General features: G+C 41.6%; 3 protein-coding genes across 3 annotated transcripts in view; all 3 read left to right on the top strand.

Annotated features, from left to right (window-relative positions):
* The window catches only part of LOC103601252 (zinc finger MYM-type protein 6-like), a 27,595-nt gene extending 26,340 nt beyond the window's left edge, over nt 1-1,255 (top strand). The window contains exon 10 of the mRNA XM_008585640.1: nt 1,244-1,255. Within this exon, the coding sequence (XP_008583862.1) occupies nt 1,244-1,255 (12 nt within the window). The remainder of the gene's footprint in view (nt 1-1,243) is intronic.
* Nucleotides 1,256-5,868: 4,613 nt separating this feature from the next.
* ZMYM6 (zinc finger, MYM-type 6) lies at nt 5,869-8,565 on the top strand. Its single transcript, XM_008585273.1, has one exon. It carries the CDS (start codon nt 6,022-6,024, stop codon nt 7,921-7,923), a length of 1,902 nt encoding a protein of 633 aa, XP_008583495.1. The 5' UTR covers nt 5,869-6,021; the 3' UTR covers nt 7,924-8,565.
* A 992-nt stretch (nt 8,566-9,557) lies between these two features.
* Nucleotides 9,558-12,512, top strand: ZMYM6NB (ZMYM6 neighbor). The gene is made up of 3 exons (XM_008585258.1): nt 9,558-9,665; nt 11,045-11,225; nt 12,211-12,512. Exons 1-3 carry the CDS (start codon nt 9,558-9,560, stop codon nt 12,384-12,386), a joined length of 465 nt encoding a protein of 154 aa, XP_008583480.1. The 3' UTR covers nt 12,387-12,512.
* Nucleotides 12,513-14,250: the final 1,738 nt, after the last annotated feature.

The following is a 14,250-nucleotide window of genomic DNA, read 5'->3' as shown; positions in this document are numbered from 1 at the left end:
AAAAAAAAAAAAAAAAAAAATCAGCAAACTTTTTCTATAAAGGTCTAGATAGTAAATATTTTAGACTTTGTAGGCCATATGGTCTCTGTTGCAACTAGAGACTCTGCCACCTCTGCCACTGTGGTGCAGAAGCAGCCATAAACAAACATAAAAGAGTGAGTGTGCCTGTGTTCCAATAAAACTTTATTCACAGAAACAGGTGATGGACTGGACTTGGCCCACAGACTATAGTTTACCAAATCCTGCTCTGCTGTATTGCTACCACTCAGAATTAACCATTGTTAGATTTGGCTTATTTACTGTCAGTTATTTTCCCTCTACCTTTTTTGTCTTTCCTTTTCCTTTTTTAAAAAGTTAATTATGACTACTAGTTCCCTTTTCACATCTCCAGAAACAACTACTATTATGAGTTTGGTCTGTGTCCTTTCAGACATTTTGTAATCTTTTGTATATACAGATCCATGGAAAATATTTAATATTGTTTTGACAAATATCTATATTGATACTTAATAGGTTGGTACATTTCTATTGACTACTGTATAGTATTGTATTGTCTGCACATACCACATTTTTTTATCCATTGCCCTATTGACGAATGTTAGGTTGTTTCTAGTTTTTCATTATTAAATATTTCTGCTACAATGAATATCCTTGTATATGTCTCCTTATGCACATGTTCAGGTGTTTCGCTAGTGTAGAAATGGAAGGGAAAAATTGTTGGGTCAAAAAGTATTTGCATTTTTAGTTTTAAAATTGCCCTGCAGAATGACTGTTCCATTTCTTACTCCTACCAACAGTTTATGATTGTGCACATTTCCCACAGCCTCACCAACATTTAATGTTGTCACAGTTAAACATTTTTGCCAGTCTGTTTAGTGACGTCTTATTGTTGTGTTATTTTGTATGACAGTGACTACTAGTAGGTTTGCTTATATTTCTGTGTTTTTGTTTATTTGAATTTTCTTTGAATTTCCTGCTTTTTATTTTTCACCGGTTTTGCGTTGAATTGTCTTTTTTCATTGAGTTCAAGGAGGTCTATATGTTCTGGATTTCTCCCTTGTCTACTTGTCATTTTCATCCCCACAAAAATCTGCAGTTGTATGTCTTATCTGAAAACAATCCTTCTTTAAACACCATGGCCCTCCAGCAACTGTCTTATATCTCTGCTCTCCTCATAGAAAAACTCCTCTAAGGATGGCCTCTATTTGCTGCCTTCACTTCCTTATCTGTTTTCTTTCCCTAGCTCCTCTGGTGAGGCTTTGTCTACATCACTCCACTGAAACTGCTCGTGTCAAGGTTGCCATTAGTCTTTATTTTGCCAAATCCAGTGGTCAGTTTTCAATCTACTCAACCATTCAGTAACATTTGACACAGCTGATCTCCCCTTCCTTCTTGTATACCTTCTTCATTCAACTTCCAGGACATCCTACTTGCCCCTTTTCTCAGTCTACATTACTTCCTAGGGGACTTATACAGTCCTGTGTTTTGTTTTGTTTTTTTTAAAGATGACCAGTAAGGGGATCTTAACCCTTGACTTGGTGTTGTCAGCCCCATGCTCTCCCAAGTGAGCTAACTGGCCATCCCTCTGTAGGGATTCGAACCTGTGATCTTGGTGTTATCCGCACCACACTCTCCCAAGTGAGCCACGGGCCGGTCCCAGTCCTGTGGTTTTAAAGCCACCTAGATGGTGGCTGATTCCCAGATTTATTTTTCTTGCCTTGACCTTTGAGCTCCAGATTCGTGTATCCAACTACCTACTTGACATTTACACTTAGATGGTTATTAGCCATCTGAAGTTATAAGTCTACAACAGAACCCCTTTATTCCCTCCAGACTTCCTCTCCAGTGTTCTCTACTTCTTACCAGCCCCATTGTTACAGACCTGGACATAAAAATAGTTCTTAAATATATACAAAGATACTCAACTTCAAAATTAGAGAAATGCTGGTTAGAACTACAATTTAATCAGATTGGCAAGGATAAAATAATGGATAACATTAAGGCATTCTTATTGCCAGTAGAAGTGTGTAAGTTGGTAAATCTGCTACAGAGGGCAATTTAGGAGAACCTGTTAAAATTTCAAATGTAAATACCGTTTGCCCAAGAACTCCATTTTTAGGAATTTATCCTTCAGATACATTTTGCACATTTATGAAATGACTTATATACTACAAAGATATTTATTGCAGCATTGTTTGTAGTAGCAGAAGCTTGAAAACAACTTAATTGTTACACTAGTGGTTAGGGCCAAGGTGCATTCACTTTGAGTTATTCTGTGAATTAGGGAAAAATAGTCTTACATGGCCAGAGTCTGATATGCACCCTTGTCCCAAACCACAGCTATTTATATGGTATAGCTAGTGGAGTCCCCTGCACAAGCATACACAGTGGCATGTTGGGGCTGTAGATAAATTAAGTATGGTATATTCATACAATGGAATACTATGCGGTCATTAAAAAGAATGTGGCAGCTCAATGTGTAGGGATAGTAGTCTGATATAAGTAAAAAAAAAGACACAAAATTGTGTATAGCATACTGCCATTCGTGCTCACACACACACATGCACGCACACTTGTACATATGTATAGAATATCCACGAAGGCAACCAATAAATGGGTAATAGTGGTTGTCTCTGAGGAGAACTGAATGATTGGGGGAGAATCTTAACAGGGAAAATTATTTTTGTCATTGTTTACTATTTGAATTTTATGTCATATTACCCATTCAGAAAATATGCATAATTTTTTTTTAAGGTAAAGCAAAACAGGAGAAAGGATATGAATAGACAGTTCACAGAAGAGGAAATATAAATAATGCTTACAAATGAAAAATACCTAACCACACTACAGTAAGATAATTTTTCACTTATTGATAAATAGCAAAAAGTTTGATAATACTCTAGGATATTGGAAAACAGGCTCACATATTTTGCTAATGGTCACATAATTTGATGTAATTTCTGTGGAGCAATTTGGCAGTACCATGAGAATTAATCTCGTATACCTTGTGACCCACCAACACTTCTAAGACTGTATTCTTTAGATATACTAGCACATGTAGAACTAATTTCTGTATAAGGATATTCATTGTAGCATTCTTTATAATAGCAAAATATTTATTTATTTATTTATTTATTTGTCCTTTTTGAGACCGGCCGCAACACGCTCAGCCAGTGAGTGCTGTGAGCGCACCGGTCATCCCTATATAGGATCCGAACCCGCGGCGGGAGCACTGCTGCGCTCCCAGTGCCGCACTCTCCCAAGTGCGCCACGGGCGTGGCCCTATAATAGCAAAATATTTATAACATCCTAAATGTTCATCAGCAGGGACTTTTCAGATTAGTTGTGGTACATTCAATAAGGGAATAAATGCTATGCAAGCTGTTAATAGGAAGCTTTATACCAAGTTATATAAATATATCTCCAAGAAAACTTGCTAAGTGACAAGAGCAGGGTGCTGAATCTTGCTAATAACATGCTACCACTTGTAGTCAGAAGCAACTTATTTAATTACATAGACCATCTCTAGAATGATACATAAGAAACTGGGAACAGTGATTGTGTTAATGTTGAGTCGGGATAGGTGGCAGTCATTCATGTATACACTTTTATACCTTTTGAATTTTGTACTGAGTGCATCTATTACTTATTTTAAAAGTAAATTTAAATATAACCTCCAGTGGCTTCCCGTCACCTTTAAAATACAGTCTGGATTTTGTTGTCTTTTTTTTTTTTTCTGACCGGGGAAGGGATCGCAACCCTCAGCACAGTGTGGTCTGCACCATGCTCAGCCAGTGAGCACACGGGCCACCGGCCATCCCTATATAGGATGCGAACCCGTGGCCTCTGCGCTCCCAGCGCCGCACTCTCCCAAGTGAGCCAGGGGGCCGGCCCTTGTTGTCGTTTTTTTACTAAGACTTTCCATATCCTACACAGTTTGGCTTCTACCTATCTCTCCAAACTTATTATTCTCCCCCTGCTTACTCTGTTTCAGCCTTGTCCTTATTGATATTCCTAAAGCATGCCAAGCTTTTTCCCACTTCAGGGTTTTTGCACCTATATTCCCTCTGCCTGAACTCCTCCGACCTTAGATCTTTGCATAGCTTACTCTTATGAATAATTCAGAAGAGCTCTGCTCAGATGTTTACTCCAAAATTACCCTTCCCCCATACCATTACTCTCCATTTTCTTATCCTGCTTTATTTTTCTTCATAGCACGTATGACTACGTGGAAATATACATTAATGTTTGTTTTACTTGTTTATTTTCTGTGTCTCCCTCTAGAATGTAAGGCCCATAAATGCAGATTTTGTCTTGTTTTCTGCTGTATTTCCAGGGTTTTTAAAAGTGCGCCTAGCTTGAAGTAAACATTCAGTAAATACTTACTGAATGAATAAACATGCTTTAAATATGTTCTCCCACTCTGTTTATCCTTTAAGTTTGTTTTATAAAGCCTTTGTTTACAAAACTTTTAAATTTCAAGGTAAATATATTAATTTTGTTTACTGAGGGTTCGGATCCCATATAGAGACCGGTCCGCTCACTGGTTGAGCGCGGTGCGGGTGTGAGCAGTGTGGGCGTGACACCGAGGGTTGCGATCCCGTTGCCGGTCGCGGTACGGGCGCGACACCGAGGGTTGCGATCCTGTTACCGGTCACGAAAAAAGACAAAAAGGTAAAAAAAAAAAAAAGCATTACTGATTGAACCTTAGTTGTTTTTTTTTCCACACTGTGAATTCAATTGTCAGTTACTAAAAGTACAACTAATATGTCTGAGGCGTTGGCAATCAGGAAAATTGTTTGGACTTATACTTGAAAAAGTTGTAAAGTATTGCCCCAATACATGTTAACTACTTTTAATTTCACTACCCTTGTGTTTTCAATTACTTTGCTCAAAACATTTTTTTATTTTTTATTTTAAAAATAATCTTACCTAGTCTATCAATAAGTAATCAAGAGTTTTATTTAGGGTGCCTTTCTTTTGGTAGAAGTCAAGGAGAATCTTGTTTTCCTTCCCTCAGGAAATTTGATTATTTTATATTGTTAAAATGATACACTCTTCATGTACTTAAATCTGTATTGTGTACACATTCACATGTAGAGGGTAGTAAAGGATCTGTGGACATCTATGGGTATCTGTGTGGGTATGTGTGTGCTTATACATTTTTTTGAATTTCTAGATAAATATTGGATTGTCTTCTAATATATTGTTGTAAAGTACTTTGTTATTTCACATTTCATTGGAAACATCATTCCACATCAGTAGAAATTTAAACATACATTGAGATTTTTAACAGACATAGATTCCAATGTGTGTAACATAACCAACCACCTAAGATTGGACATTTAGATTTTTAATATTATAAGCAATGTTGATGTTAAGCTGTGTTAATGGGTCCTTGTCCACTTGTCTAATTATGTCCTTAGGATAAATCTTAAGCAGTGGAATTACTGATTCAAAGGCTATCACAGATTTTTAAGGCTTTTGATACCTGTTGGTACATTACCCTCTGAAAAGTTATATCAATTTATGCTCCAACCAACAACAGTGTTTGAGAGATCCATTTCTCTACACTCTCACCGATACTGGGTATTAAAATTAACAATTACCCATTATACTCATATCTGAATTTCCCCAACTTTAATTTTGAGAAATTTCAAAATCAGAAGGATTGAAAATTCAATACAGTGAACACCAGTATCAATGAACCCTTTGTCTAGTTTCACCAGATGTTAACTTTTTGCAACCTTTGTTTTCTCTTTTTTCCCTGAACTCTTTGAAAGTAAAATAATTTATTCTTAATTTGATGTGCTTTGTGGACTTCAGCCCCAATTCCAATAATCTGTTTGATACTTGGGATTACTTGTACATGTACTACAACCTACAGTTATATTACAGTTAGTGACCAAGCTTTGTGAAAGGAGAAATTCAGTTTTAAATGGAGGTATTATGGTTTGTGTTTGAATTTTAGTTGGTGTATTCTTTTGATAAATATACGTAGTAACAAAATATAAATTTTAAATGTGTGGGGAAAAACATAAAAAACATTGCTTATTCTTGAAAATAACAGTGATTCAAATATTTCATTCAGATTCACCTATGCTTAATGAGAAAAATGATGCAGAACTTGATTCTCCACCTGCAAAAAAAAAAAGAATGGGTTTTTTTCAGACTTACGATATAGAATATTTAAAAGTTGGTTTTATTATCTGTCCTGGATCAAAAGAAAGTTTACCAAGGCCACAGTGTGTCATTTGTGGAGAGATCTTATCCAGTGAAAACATGAAGCCAGCAAATCTTTCTTATCATTTGAAGACAAAACATTCAGAATTAGAAAACAAACCAGTAGATTTTTTTGAACAAAAATCTCTTGAAATGGATTGTCAAAACAGTTCTTTAAAAAAGTGTTTACTAGTTGAAAAGTCACTTGTGAAAGCTTCTTATTTAATTGCTTTCCAAATTGCTGCCAGCAAAAAGCCATTCTCCATTGCTGAAGAATTAATTAAACCATATTTAGTAGAAATGTGTTCAGAAGTTTTGGGTTCAAGTGCTGGAGACAAAATGAAAACCATTCCCCTTTCTAATAATACAATTGGACACAGGATTGATGAACTATCTGCAGACATTGAAGATCAACTGATTCAAAAGGTCAGAGAGTCAAAGTGGTTTGCCCTGCAGATAGATGAGTCATCAGAAATCTCAAATGTCACCCTTCTTTTGTGCTATATTCGTTTCATTGATTATGATTGTAGTGATATAAAAGAAGAATTATTATTTTGCATTGAAATGCCTTCTCAAATTACTGGTTTGGAAATATTTGAACTAATAAATAAATATATTGATAGTAAATCTCTGAATTGGAAACATTGTGTTGGTCTCTGTACAGATGGGGCTGCAAGTATGACTGGCAGGTGTTCTGGTTTGAGGGCAAAAATTCAAGAAGTTGCCATGAATACAGTGGCATTTACACATTGTTTTATTCACCGTGAACATTTAGCAGCAGAAAACTTGTCTCCATGCCTACATAAAATTCTTTTGCAATCAGCACAAATTTTAAGTTTTATAAAGAGTAATGCATTGAATTCACGTATGTTAACAATTTTGTGTGAAGAGATGGGGTCTGAGCATGTGAATTTACCACTTCATGCTGAAGTACGTTGGATATCAAGAGGGAGAACTTTAACAAGATTATTTGAATTGCGACATGAAATTGAAATCTTTTTAAATCAAAAGGATTCAGATTTGGCCAAGTATTTTCATGATGAGGAATGGGTTGCAAAGCTGGCCTATTTATCAGATATATTTTCACTTATAAATGAATTAAATTTAAGTCTTCAAGGAACTATGACTACTTTCTTCACTTTATATAATAAAGTTGATGTATTTAAGAAAAAGTTAAAAATGTGGTTGAAGCGCACACAAGAGAATGATTATGATGTGTTCCCTTCATTTTCTGAATTCTCAAATTCATCAGACTTAAATATGAGAAGCATCACAAGCATTATTTTTGAGCACCTGGAAGGACTTTCTCAAATGTTTGATGACTGTTATCCACCAGAAGAAGACTTGCGTTCAGGAAATTTGTGGATAATTAATCCTTTTATGAATCACCAAAATAATAATCTCACCGACTTCGAAGAAGAAAAATTAATACAGTTATCTTCAGATTTGGGATTACAGTCAGTATTTAAATCAGTGTCTGTAACTCAGTTTTGGATAAATGCAAAGACAAGTTACCCAGAACTCCATGAAAAAGCAATGAAATTTTTATTACCTTTTTCAAGTATTTACTTATGTGATGCTACCTTTTCAGCTTTGACCGAGTCAAAACAAAAAAATCTGTTGGTTTCTGGCCCTGCCCTAAGACTTGCAGTCACATCTTTAATTCCACGGATAGAAAAATTAGTAAAGGAGAAAGAATAGCAACCTGCATATTGTTTATCATCAAAGTCTATAATTTTGTGTCAGATTTTGTATAAGTATCCTAAACTATAATTTCCTAATGTGGATTTGTGTTTTTAGTGATTAAATAAGTGTTTTAATAATTTTTCTCTTTTTGTTGAGGAATTTAATAATCATGCATTTATACATAATTATGTATAATTCTAGTAATCCGAGGTAGAGAATTTAGCTGTTTTATCAATTGATAAATTTGGATTAGTGACAAAGATTGCAGGTAATGAAAGGCCTAGTTTATAATGTAAACAACTTGGATATTGAAGCAGCCTGGCCTTTAGAAGCACATGGGACATTTAAGTCTTCAACCAGCCAGCCAGCCACCTACTCCAGCAGGTTGTGGGTAGGTGGAAAACAGAGATCTAAGTAACTCGGCTAACAGAAAATGGAAGCATCAGAGGAGTTTGAGACCCCTGTTTGGGGCCCCTCTGGCCCACTAGACCAGGGCTTGGCAAACTTCATAAAGGGCCAGATAGTAAATATTTTAGGCTTTGCAGTCCATGCTGTCATATCTACTCAACTCTGGTTGCAGCACAAAAGCAGTCACAAAGATAATACACAAACAAAAGAGAGAGACTGTGTTTCAATAAAACTTCTTATTTATAAGCACTGAAATATGAATTTCATATAGTTTTCATGTGTCACACAAGCTTCTTAACTTTTTTTTTTTTGGTCCTTTTTGAGACCGGCCGCACCGAGCTCAGCCAGTGAGCGCTGTGAGCGCACCGGTCACCCCTATATAGGATCTGAACCCACGGCCGGAGCGCTGCTGCGCTCCTAGCGCCACACTCTCCCGAGTGCGCCACGGGCTCGGCCCTTAATTTTTTTATCATTAAAAAATGTAAAAAAACATAATTGGCTTGGAGGGAGGGAGAAGAGTGAAAAAAAAAAAAAAGAAAAAAAAGAAAAGAAACAAAAAAAAACAGACAGCTGGCTGAATTTGGCCCATAGTTTGCCCATCCTAGCTCTAGACAGATTTCCAGGTAAGAGCAGATGGGCCAGGAGCGCCTGTAGGGCGTTGTTCAATGAAAACCTCTCTTTCCATGGCTGCAAGTAAGCATCTGAATTTTCAAACACCTTTCACATTTTAATTTCTGCTGAGGGAAATTAGAGGGTAAAGATATTTCAAGCAAAGACAGAAAAGAACGACTTATTTTATAATTACTGGATGTTGATTTATTACTAATAACTGTATAAATTACTAATTTACAAATAATTTTCTGAGCTCTTTTTGTTTGCCTGTTACAAACCCCGGAGAAGTGGTAGGGCGTTATCCCCATTTACAGATGCAGACACTGAGGCCCACTGGGATTGGGCGACAGCGCAGATCCCACAGCTAGGGTGACCCAGGCAGAACACGAGCCACCTCCAGATACCCACCCGTGTTTGCCTCACTCCGCATTGCTTGGGGCTGGCTCAGTCAAGAGCCAGTGTGCCTCAGGGTCCCCATCCAAACGCAGCCGGTGCGAGGCCCAAACACGGTGGCGGTCCCCAGGGAAGCGCGGGGCGGGGCGGCGCCGGGGCGGGCCTTCCGGCGCCCCGGGAGGGAGGGGACACGCCCGCGGCGGGGGCGGGTTCTCGGCGGGGCCCACCCTCGGGCCATGGCGCTCCTGCTGGGCGCCCTGCGCGTCCTGCTGGGCGGCTTCTTCGCGCTCGCGGGGGCGGCCAAGCTCTCGGGGCATATCTCGGCTCCGGTGTCGGAGCAGATGGTGAGCGGCGCGGCGTGGGCGGGCGGTGGGCCGTGCCGCCGGCTCCCGGCGCCGCCCGCCCACGTCCCGGGCCCCGCGGAGTTCCTCAAGTTCTCTGGATCTCCGCTGGACGGAAGGGGACGGAGCAGCGCCTTCCGGCCGAGCACTGGTGGCCCCAGGCGACTTTTGAACGGCCGGGGGCCCCGGGGAGGAAGATAGGTGGAAAAGTGACCGAACCCCTCTCTCCGCCCGCCCCCCGCCCTTTGTCAGTTTGCTTCAGTTCTCGGGAGGCCCTCGAGGCTGGAGTTTCGAAGTCCCGCTTTTCAGGGTAGGGAACCCGCCCCGAAACTCTCTCCGCCCGCCCCCCGCCCTTTGTCAGTTTGCTTCAGTTCTCGGGAGGCCCTCGAGGCAGGAGTTTCGAAGTCCCGCTTTTCAGGGTAGGGAACCCGCCCCGAAAGTGAAGTGTATCTGATAAAGGTTTACACAGCTAGTCAGGAAGCAGGGCCCAAACTAGAGTAGACACTGTCCTGACTCGACCCACAGAGTCCTTTCCAAGAAGCCCGAGGGGAAGCCTAGAAGTCGCCTGTCAGCTCTTGTAGTGTTCCAGACTGATGGGAAGGCTTTCATGTTCTGTCCCCCAATCCCCCCAGCCGCTCAAGGAAGCCAGGCTTGGAGACCCCTGCGGGCCTCTCTCTCCCCGTGGCTTATGTGGTGGTTTGTTTGGGGAAGTATTTCCCCAGAGCCTGTCAGCTTGGAGCTTCTTTCTTGTAGCGCTGAGTAGGGGAGGTAGAGCTGAGTTGGGGGAGCAGGAACAGGTAAGCCCAGAGAGTAAGGGTGAAGTTGTCATTTGCTCAGGGGAGGGTCTGACTCAGTAAGATCAGTCACTGTGAACCCTCTCGACACACCCCATCCCCATCTGCCTCAGTGGGATCCAGGACCCAGCATAGGAGATTCAAGGCGGACTCTAATGAGCCCTTCCACCCTCTGCCCAGATATTCGCTGCATAGCAGCCTGAAGAGAAACCAGGCCAGGCACAAAGAAAGAAAGTTCCCCAGGCCTTGGCACTAGATGGGAAGGCCCAAGCCCACCACCCTCTTCCTCCTGGCGTTTGGGGTGGGGTGTAATCTGTTGAGAGATCTGGTGAGAAAATCAGTCAGTCTCTGTGCCACCACCCAGCCCTTCTTGGAACATAGAGCAAGTTATTTTCCTGATTCCAAAGCTCGGCCCCACAGGGCGGCTCTCTCCTCTCCAGGCTGACCTCAGGCCTGGAGCTGACCTAAAGTAGTAGTTCCTTTGTCTGTCTGGGGAGTTGAGGGTACAGGCATAGAATTCCCTGGTGGAGTGTCTGGGCAGTGTGTCCTTGCTGAGTGTGGCTGACAGGCATTCCCTGCTACCCCTAGAAAGCCCTGTTTGTGCAGTTTGCTGAGGTATGTCCTTTGAAGGTGTTCGGCTACCAGCCAGACCCCATGAGCTACCAAACAGCTGTGGGCTGGCTGGAACTGCTGGCCGGGTTGCTGCTGGTCGTGGGCCCACGGATGCTGCAGGACATCAGTAACTTGCTCTTGACCCTGCTCATGATGGGTAAGGGGGCCAACTGGCCTGGGGAAGTGGGATCTTCTGGGGCAGGATGATGGAAAGACCTGGCCATCCCCCTTTACTGTTGCCGCCCTTCCTTTTTCTCTGGGACCCAGGAGCATTTCCTGCTCTCCTATAGTTTGCATAGTTTTTAGATTAGGACAGGTGCTTTTTAAACTTAATATGCTATAACATTATCCTATGTCATATATGCGTATACCTTCTACCTCATCAGTTCTAATGGCTGCATAGTATTCCATTGTGAGAATGTATCATAACCTCAGAGCCCCTGCTTGTTCCTCCACACACCCACTTCTTGGGTGAAGGGATGGAGCAGCAGTTGCCAATTGACTTATATGTCTGGAAGATGGGAGTGGACAGCAGGGAAGCTGGGGCCCTTTCAACAGAAAGGCAGAGGATCTCCCTATAGGAGCTCCCTCCTAGCGGCTCTGCCTGCAAGAACTACTGATGTGCAAGGACAGTTACTGCCTCAAAGGCTGGACATCTTCATGCTCTTCTATATCCCCTGGCCTGTGTTACACTGCTGCCACCACTACCACCCTGCCCAAAGGCTTTCTTTCCATCTCTAGAGCTTCCCTCATTTTCACATCTTTCCCACACCTCCATCACCAACCCCTGGGCCTCCTTCCTTCCAGTAGATGTAGGATTAAGAAAGAAGGATCAGGGAGAATTTGCTCCAAAATCTCCATCTACCCACCTTAGTCTCTGCCCTATTTGTCTGGATTGTTTCTGCTTCTCTTTTGCTCTCTAAGAGGGGCTACATTAGCTCAAGAGGCTTCTAATTCCTGGTCATGCTTTCTCTGGGAGGCCAGAGAAATGAGTGCAGCTGGTTTGGGGTATATGTGTGTTTGGGGGGGGGTTTAATGGGATGGCTTGGGCTAGAATGGGTCAGCCTAGGCTGGAGAGCACTGAGTGCCAGGATCTCCTGGGTTCTCCCAGGGAGCCTCAGGGACCTCACTTTCCATTCCAGGGGCTATCTTAACTTTGATGTCTCTGAAAGAGTCACTGAGCACCTGCATCCCGGCCATTGTCTGCCTGGGGCTCCTGCTGCTGCTGGATGTCGGCCAACTTTTATCCCAAACGAAGAAGGTGGTCAGACGCAGTAGGAAGAAGACTCCAAGTGCATTCAAGGAATCCTGGAAGTAGAGAGTCTCTGCCTGTCCATGCCATACAGCTGTCACAGCAGGAACATGGTAGAACACAGTCTACCACCATGTTACCAATATGTCCAGGGTCATCCAGTATTGAAAGAGACACCTTGTCTACCTGGTACTGATTTCTCTCTTTTACTTTACTGCTCTTTTTTAAGAGCTATGTGTTATACATGCTAACATTCATCATGTCATATGAAAATAGAAAATAAGCAGAAAAATTTTAAATCTCCCCCCATTTTTTTTTTCCTTTTTTGTCTTTTTTTACTGACCGGTAACGGGATCGCAACCCTCGGTGTCACGCCCGCACCGGGGACCGGCAACGGGATCACAACCCTCAGTGTTGCGCCCGCACCATGCTCAGCCATTGAGCGGGAACCAGTCTCCACATGGGATCCGAACCCTCGGTGGGAGCGCCGCCGCGCTCCCAAGCGGCGCACTCTCCAGTGCGCCACCGGGCCGGCCCAAAATCTCCCCAAATTTTAATGCCACCTAAATACCACTTTGTGCCCTGGTATAACTGTACCTCTCAATTTTTTCTATGCTTTTACAGATACATATTTTTTTAAAAATGAAAATGAGACCATATATCCTACTTTATTACCTATTTTTTAAACCTAATATATTGTAAAACCATTCCATGTCTATTTAACCTCATTGATGTTAATGGCTGCATAGTATTCCATTGGAAGGATGTACTGTAATGTATTTACTCAGTCCCATGAGGAATGTTTGGGTTGTTCCCAATTTTTTTTTTTACTGTTGTAAAACTCACAGTAAATCACTTTTGCACACTTATTTTCTTTCCCTAGAAGGGAGGGTGCTGGTTCAAATGCATGCACACTTTTAAGGTTTTCAATACATATTTAAATTTTACATATTGAATATGGCACAGTTTAAGTATCTGCTTCTGCCTGTGCCCTTTGGAGCCACATGACGGATTCTCTCCTGCTCCTTTTTATCACTTGCACTAGATTTTCAGAGCTAACAAAGATGGCCATTGAGTCATTTTATAGGACCTGAAGTCACCAGCCTCTGGTGGTGAGGTGTGGCACCCAATTTGGAGGTGGGGGATAGACAACTCCGTGGAATGCTGAATGATACAGAAGGGCCCAAAACCTGGGAAAGATTCCAGAGGTCCTTGGGGGTCGAAGGGTGTGTGTGTGACAGTTCTCAAGGGAAAGTGGACAACATGTTAGGACAGCTACTTTCATGTCACCAACCTTCTTCACCTTAGTCCAGTGGGAGCCTTTAGGGAAGTGATGTTCTTCCCATGAGGGAAATGGTGAGGAAAAAGTGTCCATTCATTAATGCAAGTATTCTAGCTACCAGCCTACAAATAGCTTTGAGGGTAAGGACAGTAGCTTTTGGGAGCCCACAGGAGTGAAAGAAGTCTATATTACTCCATTTCATATTCACTTCAGAACAATTCCTGCTGTGTCACTGATTAGCATGAACCTCAGGCAGGTTGACACTCTTGGTTGGATCTTTTCTTTTTGTGTCTGAAAGCACAGTGATACAATCTACCTATAAGAAGGATAGATAGTACATAAATATACATGGTACTGTCAAAACAATAAGGAAAACTTTCTCTCCCATAAGAGGCCCAAAGATAACATTACTTCAGTTACATTGCTGGTTAACTTGGCTGCTTAATGATGACATCAAGGACCAACATTCTTTCAACTTTCTGCTCTGCTGCTTTCAATTTATTGGCTGTGGCTCTCGGAGTTGCAAAATAGCTGCAGCAGCTCCAGGCAGAGCATTTATACATCCAAAGGTGAGAAGAGAAAGGAGAGCTCTCTTAGAAGATCCTAGATTTTCCTTCACTTCTCACTGACCAGAATTATGTTACATAT

This window comes from Galeopterus variegatus, unplaced genomic scaffold, assembly GCF_000696425.1.
Source record: "Galeopterus variegatus unplaced genomic scaffold, G_variegatus-3.0.2 Scaffold106, whole genome shotgun sequence".
NCBI lineage: Eukaryota > Metazoa > Chordata > Mammalia > Dermoptera > Cynocephalidae > Galeopterus > Galeopterus variegatus.
This window is presented reverse-complemented; position numbering and strand designations above follow the sequence as displayed.